Here is an 18001-nt window from a genome sequence, read left to right on the forward strand (position 1 = left end):
AGTTAGGCCTACTTACAAATGATTAAATTATGAATTCAGGCAAATGGAAGATAATACAGTACCTTAATTCACTGTAATAATAATAATAATAATAATAATAATAATAATAAATGAATACGTGAAAAGAGTAGACTACAGTGTTTATGTAAAATACATTGTTTCTTTCATTATTTCCGAAAAGGTACGGTGTATGAACTGAACAACAGAAAGTTAGTACTTTAGTTTATAATATGTAATATCTTTTAATATCAAGAATTACAGCCTTTTATTGTAATATAATTGAGACGTAGAAGTTTGGAAATTACGTCTATTATCCATAAAATATTGTAGGAAGCATTTAATAAGCAACGGTGAGTCCTTTAAATGTCCCAAATGTCAATGTCATTAAAGTGTTCTGCTATGAATATTTAGGATGGAACAGCGCTCCGAGCGGTGGAATTGGCTTTACGCGGGAACCACTTCAGACCCGTATTTCAAGTGCTGTGCGCCAGCTTGTATAATCTCGTAAGCAACGGTTATGATAGTGATGTGCTTCTTTAGCAAACGTGTTTCGGAAATTTCTTTGAACAACGATTATCGATGACGTTTTTGCGTATTCTAGAACAAAATAACCTTTTTCTATCGCTGATGCTGCCATTTCAATTAAGAGCGCCTCGAGTGAGCAATGGCGAGCTTTCAATGTTTTTCTTTATTGCCAATCTTAACCTCAATTAACTTTTCATGCTACATGTGTATTTGAGAAATAAATTCATTACAGTAGTAACAGTAATATTTTCTCTTTGCACCAATGATTTATAATTGTCCTGTATTTTTTCGAGACCAAATGCCCATTATTTACAGTTACATGTGTTTTCAAAATGAAAATAAATGTCATTCTTTTAAATCTTAATTTTACTTTACATAATCTGAGATATTGTGTTTAATGCTGCTTTGAAATGAAAAAACAAAGCAACAGAATGTAAATGTCACAACCATTATGCAGCAGAATATTTATTAAAAGAATTATAAGAAAATTGTTAGTTTTTTTTTTTTTTTTTTGTACCAGCGCTCCCTACACCTTGGGACATTGTTAGAAAAAAATCTGGTTCCGTAACTCTAACAGAATGACAGAGACTTAACTTTGAGGTATCTAATGTAAAAATTTCATCTGTGCAAGTCACATCCGTTACCATCTGTAGTTTAATACTGTGGATCTTTGTTTGCTATTCATTTTCTTAAATTATAGAAGGTGTTATATCAATAAAACTGTAGGTACCTCATTCATGTTGTAATATTAAATACGTAAAGTACGGAATTTTTAAGTGTATGCAGAATTTGAGTGTCACGTCCATTACTTTGGAATGGCTGATTTACATGTCTAGGGGCGTGTATGGTGTTTCTTATTGTATCAAATGCCATCGTCTAGCATAGCATCTGAATCAGTTGTCGGACCTCGCGATTATATAATATAATATAAACGAGAGGTCCGACAAGTGATTGAAGTGATGTCATATTACGACTGTCCACAAATGACGGCGGAAAATTTCTCGTCTGTTGGAGTGCATACTCTCTCGAAATCATTTTATGATACTCGAGAAACAGTTTGACTGATTAATCATCTTTGTGCACACGTGAGTGCTTTCTGAGGGTACCCGATTCCGAGAAACACTTTCCACAAACATGGCAACTGAATGGCTTCTCGCCAGTGTGCATGCGTCCATGCCGCCTTAGGCTACTCGTTTCCGGGAAAGACTTCCCACAAATATCGCAGACGAACGGCCTCTCGCCCGTGTGAATACGCACGTGCTTCTTGACACTGGCCGACACCGAGAAACTCCTTCCACAAACATCGCATTTAAATGGCTTCTCGCCCGTGTGAACGCGTTCGTGAATTCTCAGACTTGACGTTACCGAGAAACACTTCCCACAAACATGGCATTTGAATGGCTTCTCGCCCGTGTGCACACGTGCATGCTTTCTCAGACTGGCAGACACAGAGAAGCACATTTCACAGACTTCGCATACATACGGTTTTTCATGCGTGTGAGTCCGTAAGTGACATTTGAGAGACCAAGGATTTGCTAAAACCTTGCCGCACATATCACATTTGTTGGAACTGTCGCTTGTCTCACTGATAATTGAACAATCACGTCTCCGCCTGCGTCTGCGAGATTGTCTCTTCACGCTGCCTTCCGTTGTGACGTCATTACGACATTCTATAGCACTATCGAGAACTGTTTTCTTGGACTTCACAGAATATTCTGAACCCTGGCCTATCGCCACGTGCTCTTCGTGTGTAATATCGTCGAATGGTGATGAAACTCTATTGCTGTTGGCATCTGCAATGCTGCGATGAAAATGGACCACAGTCAATATATTAGCTAAACTGGCAAACAAGAAATAACCATCCTCTGCAACACAAATCTGTAGACGCTACAATATTTACAGTCTGGAAGTTAATAGCAATTACACGCTTCCACTCATTCTATTGTTAGGAAAAGTCTGGATTTTTAATCTATGTCGGGATGTAGGCTAGTAACTGCAATATTTTTAAATCATAAAGGATTTGATTTTCTTCAAGCACGTCACGAGAGATAATTCCATACATCGAGGGTGTTGAGCACCAACAACGCGAGACTTCACTTTATCACTATCAAAAGAAAAGTCTTTCCGAATCTTCTGCAAACACATTTTATGTCCAGAGATGGATACAAACTTCACAAAAGATATTTAAATACTCCCTTATATCAGATATTTGTTCGTTATTAAGTTGTTAAAATATTTTTTTGCAATCCTGCTAATATCATTAAAACAATTACTGATTTGACAAAAGGCAGTTACAAAGGATCAGAGATATTCATTTAATCTCAACACAATCTTAAAACTTAAACTAAACAATTCCAAATGAACTTCAGACAGTTATGAACAGTTAAGAAGTGAATGAATTTCCACGTTTTTCTTAACATTGTTATTAATTTGCTTATACGAGGGCTGACCTATTTCCAGCTGAACTAAAATTTCTGTTTTGTGGCACACAAGTGACCGCAATGTGTTATGGCTACATGCCAAGTTGCAAGTCTGTACATGTCCACGTTGGCTCGTAGCAAGTGTTCGAGTGGATGGAGGTGATGTGTCAGTACACAAATTAGCCTGTCGAGCAAAGAGCTGTGATTAAACACCTGCAAAAAAGGAAATCTCTCCATCTCAAATTCACCAAGATATGGTAGCTACCTTCGCAGAATCTACTGTATCTTATGGTTAAGCAAAATCTAGTGTTGAATGTTTAAATGTGGGATAATATTGTGTGCAGATGAACGTTGGCAGCCCTTCCAGAACTGTCACAATACCAGAAAACATCAGTGAAGTGCATGATTTAGTGCAGCAAGATCTACGAGTCACCATCAGAGATAAAGTAGAGGAAACAGGCTTCTCATACCATAGGGTGCACAATATTTTGGTAAACAAATCGGGCATGACAGAAGTAACTACAATGTGGGTGCCTCGAATGTTTACGCAGACGCAAAAACGACAAAGTGCGGTGCTTTGCGAGCAGCATTTAACTAATTTTATGCTCGACCATGCCGAAATGTAGTAATTATACACCTGGTAGCAGACCTTTAATGCATGTCATTAAAGTACACCTACTCATTAAAGGTCAGGTCTTTCAGCCAATGACGACTCAGGTTACAACTGTTCAGCCAATGACAGGTCAGCTTTCTACCGTTATAAAACCGCAAGTATCGATTATTCTCGGATATGCAATCGAAAGAGAATTAGCGAAAAGTCACGGAGGCTGGAAATCCAATACTGTCGCAGAAGGTTATGTTCTGTTACTATAATAATTAGCGTTAATTGTAAATAATATTGAAATAAATTCAATTTCTCAGCTCGTTTTTCAATGTCGAATTCAATAATCAAGGTTATAATATTATAATATTATCAAGTTTAAAGGGACTACGTCAAGGTCAATGACATTGCTCCTCGGAAAAAATCAATACTTTCGCGTCTGCGCACATCTCACAATTCACGACCTAGAACAAGGTCACTTCCGATCTTGTCAGATACAAATAAAATGTATACATCTGAATACCGGTCATTTCAAGTTAGAAATATGGTCGAGCATAAAAAGTCGTATGAAACTCGCCTATAATGGTAATTAAGAAGCTAGTATGAAAATTATGAAACTCGCTTGCGCTAGTTTCATAAATATCCATACTCGATTGTTAATTACTATCATTATAGGCTCGTTGCATAGTGTACTATTAGAGCAAACAGAAAAATTATAATAAATTATTGAACAATATGTGCCTATGGAGGAGCCATGGATTCACCACTATCACCCTGAAACCAAAATTCAAAGTATGGAGTAGACACACAAGGATATACCGACACCTAGAAAATTCAAGAAGTAGCCATGAGAAGGCAAGGTTTTGCTCTCTGTCTTTTGGGATGCCCAAGTTGTTAATTTGACAGACTATTTACAGAAGAAAGCCAAAATAACAGGCCTTTATTATACAAATTTCACTGAAAAATTACGGGATGCTATCAAGGAGAAATGTTACGGCAAGTTAAGACGAGAGATTGTTTTTCACCAAGACAATGCTCCAAGTCTCGTCCTTAATTGCAATGGCTGCAGTTTCAACAGCAGGATGTGAAATGATGGATCATCCACCCTATTCATCAGTTCTAGCATCCAGCGACTTCAGGCTATTCCAAAAACACTAAGAATACCTGCGTGGGAAGAAATTTTCATCCAATAATGAAATCATGCAGTCCGTAAACCAGTGGCTTGCAGAAGTTGGACAAACTTTCTTCCAGGAAGCTGTGCAAATGTTGGAGCACGCTGGGGAAAGTGTATCAATCTACTAGAGGCCTACGTGCGTAAATGAGGTAAGATTATATTTTCAGCTCTAAGTAGATCAGGGCTACAGCACAGGGATCAACCCTCGTACAATATTATGAGTTTTCTCTGTTCCGAATGAGTTTTAAATGCAAATTTTGCTTTTTAAAATTATTTCTTCGTTTCTAGTACATGCAAGCGTGTTTGGCACTCAAATAAAAATAATTTTAAATGGCATTAAAACGCGTTATTTTGATCCAATGTTTTTTTTTTTAATCTCCATTCAGGAAAATAATAAAAATAAGATGCCACATCATGAAACCAGTATCACTCACATTAGCTACGGATCTTTGATACGTGCAGAGTGTCTGGCTGTTTAAGATGCAAGATATTGCTTTTGTCTCGAGAAGTGGGAAAATCCCCACTGAACTGGAATAGAAGGTTCTAGAAAACAGAGCAGTCTCTTTGTGAACAGTGTCAAAAATGCCGAAAGTGACACCAAATAATGCTATCAGGCTTAAAAGTTTACAATGCGATCTCATTAGTTTCACATTCTAAGACATGTGAAACAAATTATCTCAGATGGTTCAACATAGTAATGCTGCGCAACATAAGGAACTGCTAGCAAAAAAGTGTAACGGAATTGAAGTGTGCAATGGCTATTAGTGCAAAAGTATCTTGAAAGACAAGAGACGACGGTTTTCCATGGAAGTATCTGTCATATAATAATAATAATAATAATAATCCATGGCGCTACAGCCTGTGAAGGGCCTAGACCGACCAGCCGGCTGCTGGCCTCACGCCCACATGCCGAAGCAGAGGTGGACGATCATCCAACCAGAATGGAAGTATCGTGTGGTTAGCACGATGATCCCCCCAGCCGTTATAGCTGGTATTCGCAACCGGATTTCGCTACCTATCGTAGCTCCCCAAGTGCATCACGATGCTGGGTGGGCACCAGTTCCATAAACTGGCCGAAATTTCATGAGAAAATTTCTTCCCCCATGAGGACTCGAACCAGCGCGCATTCCGTAACGCGAGTCCCAGGCAGGATGCCTTAGACCGCGACGCCACGGCGCGGGACGAAGTATCTGTCATACAATTGGTAAATTGTAATTCATCCCTTATTTAGGATGTGGAGCAAAGTGGATCTACTTCTTATCAATAAATGTAAATTTGCATGGGAACATATTTCTGTGCATATTTCGCACAGCTGAATGCACATTACACGGATGCTTTGAGCATTCTGATTTTGAATAAGGTAATATAGATCTCGTAGCACTTTTGGACGGAGATACAAAGTCTGCATATCATGACTTGCGAGCATGAAGTGCCGTGAAATCAGGGATATTAGAGATTCAGAACTATAGGCCTAGTTTGAAAATATGGAGGTTTTGAATAAGGTGATAGCGTGCAAATTAATCCGAACAACGTAATTACTTATGCAAAATCCACTTTTTGCATTCTTCTTTTGCAAATTGACCACAAGTTCTCAATGGGGTTGATGTCAGGTGAGTTGCCTGGCCAGGGGAGTACCTGAATATTCTTCTTGTTGAAGAATTCTGTAGTTTTTCGAGATGTATGGCATGGTGCCAGCTCTTGTTGGAACACACCTCTGCCATCCAGAAATGATTTTTGCAGCTGGGGTACGATTCTGGTTTCCAATAAGTGAATATATTTGTCAGAATTCATCATTCCCTTGATAGGTATTAATGCTCCAGGCCCTTCATGTGTAAAACAACCCCAAAACATTACTTTAGGGGGGATTTGGGTGCTTGTTGGAGATGAGCTGCTGTTAATTTTTCGGATCCTTTCCGTACGCAAGAAACACGGTGGCCGTGGACCTCGAAATGAGACTCATCGGAAAAAAGTACATTCTTCCAGTCATTCACTGTCCAGTGTTGATGTAATTTTGCCCACATTAAGCGTTTTTTGCACATAACAGGTGTTAGCAGTTGCTTCTTAATAGACTTACGAGCCTTTCGTCCAGCTTCCAAAAGCCTACGCCGCACTGTTGTGACGTGAATATTCGCCCCAGTGGTAGCCATTAACTCGCGGGTTAAGTCGACAGCAGTTAGTCTAGGATTTAATTTACTTTTCCTGACAATTAAACGATCATCTGCAGGAGAAGTCTTCCTTTTCCGGCCACAGTTTCCTTTTTTCTGGGGTGTGATGGATCCAGTCTCCCTGTATCGTTTTATGATCGAATTAACAGTAGCCAAACCGATGTGACATTCTGCAGCAATTTGCCTCTGTGTCATAGAAGAATGCTCTGCTAATGTTATAATTTTAGACCGTTTTCGTGGAGTTGTATCCATTTGTGAAGACGACAGAATGTACACAGGATTGCAGTATTAAGTCTTCAACACAACTGAAATGCTTTGTAAGTACAAAACGACAGGCAAAAATGTCACACATTATAAAAAAAATAATAACGACAGACCTTCAACAATGGAATTGCACATACTACAGATGTCAATTAAAGCGGTATGAGCAGCTGTGAGGCCAACAATGACAGAAAATGTAAACATATGTCGTGTTCGGATTAATTCGCACGCTACTGTAGAACTTATAGCATTTTTGTACGTAAAAATTAAAGCTGATTCCAACTATACATATCACTCTATATAGAAAGAGACTGTTAAAGAAGAAAATGTGATTGAATAAGCAGAAATTTAAATGAAAAAATTAATGTTAGAAGTAAGAATAGAAATAAGAAAAATATATTAAACATAAGTACCGAAAGTTGTTAAATTTCGAACAGAAAGAAATAATATTGTGAGGAGAGTGTGTGCTCAGCTCTTCATTCGCAAAATGAAACATTTACCAATAAAACTGTGTAGCTAATAAATTAAGGTATAAATTGCAAGATCTGCAAGAAGTTTACAAACTGGATAATAACTCTCCAGACTACACATATTTACATTTAATATATATCGAGTGCTACAGATCTTAAATTCAGTTTTAAGATACGATATAATTTTTTTGCTGTAATTCGGAAATGTCAAAAATGACATTAAAAATGCAAAAGAATTATAATACAGTGTTTAAAGTAGATATTCCAGTTGGAAGTACTTTTCATCTTTTTCACATCATGTAATAAAAGGATAACCAATAGCCATTTTAGGCAGTTTGTCAATACATTGACCTACATTAAGCGTTACATTCAAGGGTTTTAATATTCATTCATCGACGTTGTCATTTACAATTGTAGAACATATGTTCTCACACACAATACAGTGGTATATAGTTAAGTTTAGCATGAAATATACTACATCTTCTCCATAATATATAATTGTCATCGCATAATTTATTTTGATACTTGATATTGTTATTCTAGCCTGATGTTGCCCCAGGAGGGTGAAAACGTTTACACTTGTAATAAAAGGCATACAAATGTTACGTAAATATATTTTATCCATGACCATAACGAAAAACATGCCTTTACTAAATACTTTTGCGTGTGTAAAGTAGGCTATTATTCAACATTACTTTATTTCACTAGTGAGATAAAGACTTTACCTCACAGTTTGAACTTTATCTCACAGTTCATTAGTAGGCTATTTTCCTAGTACCCGGGTACACACGTATACATTTCCATTGAACTATTACTCAAGAAGTTAATATATTAGTTACTAGATGTCACTACCTCTACTTCTTTATTACCATTTCTTAAATATACATACACTCAATCTCCTTCTCTTTTCTCTATCTGCTACGTCGTAATTTGTACATTACATCCATATCTAATATGCATCTTTTTAAAATTTTGTAATAATTTACCTTTTGGGATACGAGGAGACTTGAACCTACGAAGTTGGGTTTATAGGATTTTAAAACAACACGCGTTAGCCAACTGAGCTAAACAGACACAATGATTAATGAAGTTTTAATATTCCTCTTAAGTTTACAGAAGTAAAATGTTAAATTATTTTAATCACATTATTTCCGTGAACACTTCTAAATAATCCCTGAAACTTCAAAAAGACGAAAATACACGTTGGAAGTGAAAAAATATATATTAAAATTATATAATTAATTATAATTTGTTATTTATCCAACGCCTTAGATACCATTCTTTACTAATCATGGCCTCCTACATCATGACCTACCTAGTAACGTATTGATTCTAAAATCCATGTCATGGTATGTGATTACATGAGGACTTATTTTCAACATATTTTCTTTTATAAAACATAATTTTTCGTTATGGTCATGGATAAAATTATGTATGGTACTTGTGAGCGTGATCTTTATTGCACTCGTGTAATTTAAGCACTCGGCTGACGCCTCGTGCTTAAATCTTTCCACTCGTGCAATAAAGATGCACTTACCTCACAAGTACCATAAATAACTATTAAAACAGTTATGATGTAAATTGTTTTGTGCATTTTTTTGTTAAGCCATTAAGATTATTTGATAAAAATATAAATGTCAAATGGCTTATCGGAACATCAACATGAATTGTAAATAAAAACATTGTTATAGTTCAGGGAAGTTATTCAAATAATAAACATTTTTTAATGTGCTATGACAGTCTTCGAAGTATGTACAGCTAGAACTGAAACCCTCGCGACCATTGAAATTTAAACAAGTATCGGGTCCTGGTCAGGCTTGAAGTCCACATGAAAAACATTTCTTTCTTATTCAGTCGTTCGCTCACTCACATATGCTTGCACTGGACCTCTTTACGTTACATTACGGAAGTTTTAAAAATATTCAGTGGTAGCTTGAAGCAAGTAAAGCGATCGGTTTGGAAGTAAATCCCGAAAAGACAAAGTATATGATTATGTCTCGTGACCAGAATATTGTACGTAATGGAAATATAAAAATTGGAGATTTATCCTTCGAAGAGGTGGAAAAATTCAAATATCTTGGAGCAACAGTAACAAATATAAATGACACTCGGGAGGAAATTAAACGCAGAATAAATATGGGAAATGCCTGTTATTATTCGGTTGAGAAGCTCTTATCATCCAGTCTGCTGTCCAAAAATCTGAAAGTTAGAATTTATAAAACAGTTATATTACCGGTTGTTCTGTATGGTTGTGAAACTTGGACTCTCACTCTGAGAGAGGAACATAGGTTAAGGGTGTTTGAGAATAAGGTGCTTAGGAAAATATTTGGGGCTAAGCGGGATGAAGTTACAGGAGAATGTAGAAAGTTACACAACACAGAACTGCACGCATTGTATTCTTCACCTGACATAATTAGGAACATTAAATCCAGACGTTTGAGATGGGCAGGGCATGTAGCACGTATAGGCGAATCCAGAAATGCATATAGAGTGTTAGTTGGGAGACCGGAGGAAAAAAGACCTTTAGGGAGGCCGAGACGTAGATGGGAGAATAATATTAAAATGGATTTGAGGGAGATGGGGTATGATGATAGAGACTGGATTAATCTTGCACAGGATAGGGACCAATGGCGGGCTTATGTGAGGGCGGCAATGAACCTGCGGGTTCCATAAAAGCCATTTGCAAGTAAGTAAGCTTTGTTAAGTGTGTATTGAAATTGTGTAAGTATACGTAGCTTAAGAGTTTATAGGCTCGAACTGTTTTAAGGAAATGATTGCAGTTATTTCAAAATTAAAGGAAAGAAACGTCATAGTCAAACCAAAGAAGTTACAAACAAGATATTAGCGTTTACGTCTAAAGAAGCTTCTCAAGGACCGAGTGGAAAAGGCTACAGGCATGTCCCATAGTAGTCTTAAAAGAATTGTGAGGAAACTATGTGGCTAAGCTACGTCTTTCAAAAGACCAGTAAGATGAGAACAACTGAAAAATTTGTCTTGGAACTAAACGCATTTTATGAAACTGTAGCACAAAAGACAGTGTATGACTTAAACGCATTCCAACAGAATCTGCACTAAGAATGAAATTAAAAGACGCAACTGGCTTTACTAGTGTTACAACTCTACTCACAGAACTGGGATTGTCTTACAAGAAAACGAGAACAAATAGATCGAGACTATTTTAAAAATACGATATTAGGCAAAGAGAATAACTACCGGAGGTGAATTTCGAATTATTGAGCTGAGAGAAGAAATAATGTACGTGAGTCAAGAAGTCACACATTCTGTGATCCCGCCTGTACAGTGCTCAAGTCTTGGAGCAACAATTCAGCACACTGTCTTCTAAAACAGGCATTAAAGGCACAGTGACTAATAAAGATACATGCCAGAGGTGAACAAAGATCCGTCCTCAATGCACTACTAATCGGCCTGTGACGATTAGCATCCTCAAGTTAATCAAGATGTTCTTTGTGAAAATTAAAAGGATTATATGGAATGCGAGTTATTTGTCAGATAACGTCATATGCCCCATTATCATAAACCTGAGTGAAGATGACAATAACGGCGATTCTAGCTAGAGGACTCAGACTAGCAGTCAAGGTAAGAGGTCAATATTTTCAATTAGAATCAGTTCTTTCCTCCTCCCAAGTGACGTCAACCAGGTTTTCATACCTCCTGAACAAGCTGTAAGTAGATTTAGACTATAACTTCGTAACTATGATGACCACAGCCCGAATATGGACAAGAGATGAAAAAAAAAAAAACATTTAATTTTCAAACTTGGAATGTACTGAGTATACAGGCTATTCCACATGAAATCGATCAGTAAAAAACCTCGCATTATTTTTATACTCTAATTTTTTCCCTATTTATACAAGGTGCTGAGGAGAGTGTATTTTCAAAAATTTACTATCGAAAGTCAAACGGTTTTCGTATCGTTGAGCGACAAATTTAGCGTATTTTATAAAAACAAGCCTCTTTCAGCGCTCAGAACTCTGGAACCATTTACTGCAGAACATTGAACGGGAGCTCATTTTGCAGCTGACATTTGGTAGGCTATGTTAAGAAGCAATCCTTATTTTTATTGTACACAGAGAGACAGATTATCTGATTTTACTTACTTTTAGGCTTTCTGCCAATTTGTAAAAATGTAAAAAAAATATTGAGAAAAAACCTTGCATTATTAAGAGGGATTCGGCATTGTTTGCTTAGTAGTATGGCAATAAGTTTCGAGGGTATTAAATAAATTATTTTCACACCCCTCGACTTGAACGGCGCAGTACCGCACGCACTGGCTGAGAGCTGAAGATAAGTGAGCGTTAGTCGTCATTTTACTCCTGTGTTTATGAAAACCTGAGATAAAGCTAGCACAGCCATGTGCTGCTAGACGACACATCACGTGTTTATGTCTCCTGGCCTTGCTTGTCTCGGCTAGCTCCCGCCTCACAGTCAGCTGGTTAGTTCATGCACGTACTATTTATTTTCTTTATTTGATATTTTCAATACTTTCTTATCAACGTGCCATCAGTAAAAAATATGTTTTATTGTACTTTGAATGCGGAATCTAACTATATATTTTTTAAATATTTTTCCTAGGCAAAGGCGTCTTAATGAGGAAAAAACTAAATTTCTCCATTTTCATAAAAAGTAAGAAAATCTGTTTATATGTCAATATAAATTTTATTTATCAGCATCAAAATAAACCATGACTTTGATCATTGGGTGAAAGGGTTTCGGAGCTACAACAGTTTAATGTTGCTAATTTTATGAAAATACGATAAATTTCAGTATTTTTAATTTAAACACTATGAAGTTCTGATGCCTCAAACTTTGCACAAAGCATTGTATCACAGTTCTCTACGTACAAAAAAGTTTCATTGTATTTAGAAATTGTAAGGTCAATTTTCTCTATATTTCGGTCGATTTGAGATGGAATAGCTCATACATAAAATATATACATACTGCTGCCGTAACTGAAACTAAAAAACTTTGTGGAACAAAGTGGACAACAAATCTATAGCGGAGTCCCAAACAATAAACGAGCTCAGGTTGGAAGTATTTTTTTTTTTATTTTAGTAGGTTATTTTACAACGCTTTATCAACAGCTTAGGTTATTTAGCGTCTGAATGAGATGAAGGTGATAATGCCAGTGAAATGAGTCCGGGGTCCAGCACTGAAAGTTACCCAGCATTTGCTCATATTGGGTTGAAAGAAAACCCCGGAAAAAACCTCAACCAGGTAACTTGCTCCAAACGGGAATCGAACCCAGGCCACCTGGTTTCGCGGCCAGACGCGCTAACCATTACTCCACAGGTGTGAATAGGTAGGAAGTATGATTATGATTCATAAATCTCTTCGAAATAAAATTGACAATTACATATTTTGCAATGAAACAATAGTACAAGTAAGAATTAGCATTTTTAGAGATTATCTAACACCATTGCGATATAAGCTCCAAATGAAGGACATGAGAAAGACAGTGAAAAATTTTATCAAGAATTCAGAAGTAATTGACCAAATTCCAAAAAAATGACTTTCTATTAATAATGGGAGAATTTAATGCCAGAATAGATAACAACCAAATAGGAAAATATAGAGGTACTTATGGAGAAAACATTATCAATAAAAATGGAGAAAGATTGATTGATCTAGCAACATATAATCAGTTAAAGACAATGAATACATTTTTCCAATATAAAGACAGTCACAGATACATGTGCAGTGCACAGGGACAAAAATGTATTATTGATTACATTGTTACTTATGAGAAATTGAGTGCTTACATTTTAGATTCAAGAGTATTTCGCAGTTTCGAAATAGAATCAGATCATTATTTACTGGTTTCACCAGCACGTTTTCCGCCGAAATGATATAAAAAACAAACATTACCCAAAAAAAGGAAAACAAGAAACACATTTTCAAAGTTAGCCTATTGATTGATTCTGGTACCGTTAAATGGGCAAACTTGCACAGTGTTTTAACTTGGAAAATTATCATACGGTATTTTTGTTTTGTCACAGTAACACCAAACTTAATAGAACCACAGTCTACTATATACAGTCGCGAAGTTTGAGGTGTTTTTTTGCAAATCTCGTGATAAAGCACTCCAAGCGATTAGCAACTAGAAACAATAGACTGTCCATGGTCGACTTTGGACTGTGTCGTATTTCTATCGAGTGCTAGCTCGTTGCGTATTTCACATTGATGCTTGTGAAAATAAATGTTCGTTATTGGTTATAATGAAAATGTTAATGGCTAAAATATAATATTTGGAATAATAATATGGGACAAGGAGGAGACGTTTGTAGTGCTATAAATTGTAGCAACAGTAAGAGAAAGAGACCAGAGTTATCCTTTTTCCGATTTCCGAAAGATTCAGAAAGGTTCCTGGGTTTCCACAAGAATGCTGTGCAGAAACAAAACTGTTAATTTGAAGTTCTTTGTAACTGTTAGAATATATTATATCCTTAAATTTCACAATGAAATGTTTCAGTCTAACCGAAAGGACATTAGATACCGGTCAAAGTTCTGTCACTTAGGCTGCTAAATTTCCAGAGAAATAAAGGTTAGGTCTACTTTTTTTTCAGAGGATATATTTTTAATTGTAGCTATTAATTTTGTTATTATTTTTATGTGTTATTTTACTAAAGACGTAGAACAATTAAGTTCGTTTTAATGAACTTTACTGATCACGTTTTATTTTCAATTCTGGTGGGATTATTATTGCTTAGGCCTACTTTTTTCTTCAAAGGATATGTTTTTAATTATAGCTGTTAATTTTGTTGTTATTTCTATTTGTTGCTTTACTAGAGACGTAGAAAAAGTCTGTTACAATAAAATGTATTGATCACGTTTTATTTCCAATTCTGGTGTGATTATTATTGCTTAACCTCATCCCATTTTGTTAACTACGTAAGCCTACACTACAAGTACCGGTACACGTAAGTTACTCCATTAATTCATATTTCCATTATTATTGTTGTAAAGAGAAATGCAAATTAATATTTATTGGTTTCAATTCATAGTTAATTATCGCTATAATATTGAATGAGTGAAGCTATTATAGTAAATTTCAGTTCGTTTTGCACAAACAAAAATTATATTAACTTATTTCTTGCAGGTATCTTCGAGTTTATGGTGGAATTTAATATACTTCATTAAAATAATAAATTAACTTTATGCATTTAATATTTCAATAATGGAAGGAAGGTGTTAATTTTTCCAAAAGAACACGACAACGAAAGTGTAACATATTTTGTCGGCTGCTAGCAGAGAGATCTGTGATGATGAGGCGATAGTAGCGATCCTAGTGGTGGGAACTACCCCTGTTACAAATTGAGCTTCGCGACTGTATATAGTAGACTGTGATAGAATCAATGTTCTGCACAACAAAGTAACAAGTGAAGATTGTGTTGCCACTGTAACAAAACGAAAATACGCTATGATAATCTTACCCTATGATAATCTTCCAAGTTAAAACACTGTTCCAAGTTTGCCCATTTGACCGTATACAACGGTTATATCAGAAGAGAACAATAGAATTGTTATATTTAGAGATTGGTAAACAGGTAGAAGATGAATGAAAAAATCTTACACACCTATTAGAACAAGCTGCTTACGAGAGTCTTGGTACAAAATCTAAATGTGAAAGAAATAGAGTTGGAAGAAATTTGGACAATGAGTTAGCGATAATAACTGAAGAGAAAAGATCATCAGAAAAATTAGAAGACGAAATTACATATAAGCTAAAAAGAGCTACTGCAAAAAGGCAGTGAGAAAGAAACATAGAGAGAATTGGAAAGCTTTTGTATATCAATTAGAAACTCATAGGGCCTATAACTCAAAAACTTACAAAATTAAAATAATAAATAAATAAGTCAAGAAGAGAAGAAAGAATCAGCCCCTACAGACATAATTGATAAAAGTACTTGGCTAAATTATTTTATGGAGCACAGAAAGAAATGCTCACATGTTCAATATAAAATAATGATTACACGGAATGTTTTACATTGGAAGAATTAAAACATGTCTTATCAAATAGCAAGAACAATAAAGCTGTAGAGGTAAATTTTTTAAATATAGAACTATTCAAATATGCGTCTAAAGAATTTAAATTACTTTTACTGATATTATATAATAGTCTTATAATCGGAAAACATCCACCGGAAAGTTGCAATAGAGACGTTGGGATTCCAATTTACAAAAAGGGAGATCGAAAGAATTAGGAAAAATTACAGAGGTATGAGTCTCCTAAATGCAGGGTATAAACTCTTACAACATAAATTGTATCATTTCTATAGTGAAATATTAACTGAAGAACAAAATGGATTTCAGCGGGCAGATCTTGTGCCGACGACTATTTCACACTAAAATTACTTATTGAAAAGAATAGACAATTAAAAAAAAACTCCTCTGCATTTGTTGATTTCCATAAAGCCTTTGATACCATAAATAGGATTAAATTAACACATTTACTGCCGGGCATTTAAAGGGCTAGCCTCTTAACCGAACCTGGGGTTTTAAACATGACATAAGTTTTGCAGTGGTGTTAAATCGACTATGGTCGACACTGGCAATTTTACACGTTCATACCAAAATCGATATAAGTCGACTTTGGCCGTGAATGTGTTAATATAAATTTTGACAAAAGATAATGTCCCCAATCAATTAATGTTTTTGTTATTTTCTAATGCCAGGCATTTGACAATAAAGTCATTTGACCTCTTGCACTCCAATATTTTTCAAAGATATTGTCCTGTCCAGCCATTGAGGTCCAATCAATTAATAACAGCATTATTTAATATTTATAAAGAAAACTGCATTACAATACCAGTAAGAGATAAACTTCCCAAGTGGAATGTCATAAATCAAGGAGTACATCAAGGATGTTGCATATCTCCCTTATTATTTATAATATATATTAATGCTTTAGTAAGAGAATGGAAACAAAAACCACATTGCGGCATTTATATCAATACACATTTAAATTTAGATATATTATTATTTGCAGATGACATTATACTTCTGGCAAATTCAGAAAATGGACTACAACATTCAATATATCAACTTCAACTCCTTGCTGAAAAATATAATATGACAATTTGAACATTAAAAACCAAAGTTATGGCGCTTAAGGAACTAATTCCTGTTTGTGCCAAAACAAGTATTTATAATAAACCTACTGAGCAAGTTTCTTCATTTAAAGGATATCATGTGAGTGATGAAAAAGAAATAGACATATCTGCTAATATTTTAAATTATAACCAAGCAATGGCAGTCATCAACAAAGTGTTTAAGGGGAGAGGATGGTATTTTTGGTGAAAAATGAGTAAATTTTAAAAAAATCTTTAAAATACTGTGCCCTTATCAGATGTTGAGACGCCATTTTAAACTTCCAGTGTTATGGATTTTTAAATCACTCGCCCCCTTTCATTGTTGTTTCCGGTAAATTGAATTTAAAAAAAAAATTTTTTTTTCTTTAAAATACCCTTTGATATGTGTGGAATGCATTGCATAACATTTCGTTGTATTCGTGCCCCTTATCGGATGTTGAGACCCCATTTTTAAACATCCTGCGGTATGGATTTTTAAATCACTCGCCCCCTTTTATCGGTTTACGGTAACTTCATTTTTTTTCCTACATTGCCAGACAAAAATGGATATAACTTCTGAACTATTAAAGATAAATGCATGAAATTTAGAACACACATTCTTTAGACTATTGGAAACTTTTCTGTCTAACAGAAGTTTGTTAATTGATTTCATTTTAAAACTATGTCCGTTTGTTTGCAAGAAGGGAAATCAGAAAAGTGTTATTAAATTTTAATTGTTTATTTTACAAATGTAGGGACAAATATCACATTTCTGTTACACACAGTTTGTAGAGCATACTTTTGCAAGTACATCGCAAAAAACGAGACGAATCTATCTTTAAAAATGGTTTAGATATATTGGTTTTAGTAAAATCCTGCATTGGGTATATTTTTTTTTTCAAATCTGGGCCCCCCAATATTATTTTTTCAAAATATTTATTTTTGATTGAGTTTCTACAGCTACGAGCTCTCTACATACAAAAAATTAATATTTTACACCAAATAAGAAAAAAGTTAAAAAAAATACCATCCTCTCCCCTTAAACCCTCAATAGTGCAGAAACATACGAGGATTAATACTTATAAAGCATTGGCAAGACCGGTACTAACTTACGGTTGTGAGGCCTGGACTTTGAGGGAAAGAGATAAACCCCGAATAGTAGTCAACGAGATGAAATTCCTGCTAAGAACAGCCGGCTAGATCAGACCGCAAGAGGGAAGAAGATGTTCTTCAAGAGCTTGAAATATCTTCTATTTTGGATTACATCTATAGTTACAGAACTAACTGGCAGCAACA

The 18001-nt window shown here is 35.4% G+C and overlaps 1 protein-coding gene across 2 annotated transcripts in view; it reads right to left on the minus strand.

Moving 5' to 3' along the window:
• Positions 1 to 1036: 1036 nt before the first annotated feature.
• Positions 1037 to 18001, minus strand: part of LOC138693091 (zinc finger protein 239-like) — a 37492-nt gene continuing 20527 nt past the window's right edge. For both annotated transcript variants that reach the window (XM_069816705.1, XM_069816704.1), the window contains one exon: positions 1037 to 2326. In XM_069816705.1, coding sequence (XP_069672806.1) covers positions 1591 to 2326 — 736 coding nt within the window. In that variant the 3' untranslated portion in view covers positions 1037 to 1590. The remainder of the gene's footprint in view (positions 2327 to 18001) is intronic.

Source organism: Periplaneta americana, chromosome 17 (genome assembly GCF_040183065.1).
Source record: "Periplaneta americana isolate PAMFEO1 chromosome 17, P.americana_PAMFEO1_priV1, whole genome shotgun sequence".
In the NCBI taxonomy this organism is placed as follows: Eukaryota; Metazoa; Arthropoda; class Insecta; order Blattodea; family Blattidae; genus Periplaneta; species Periplaneta americana.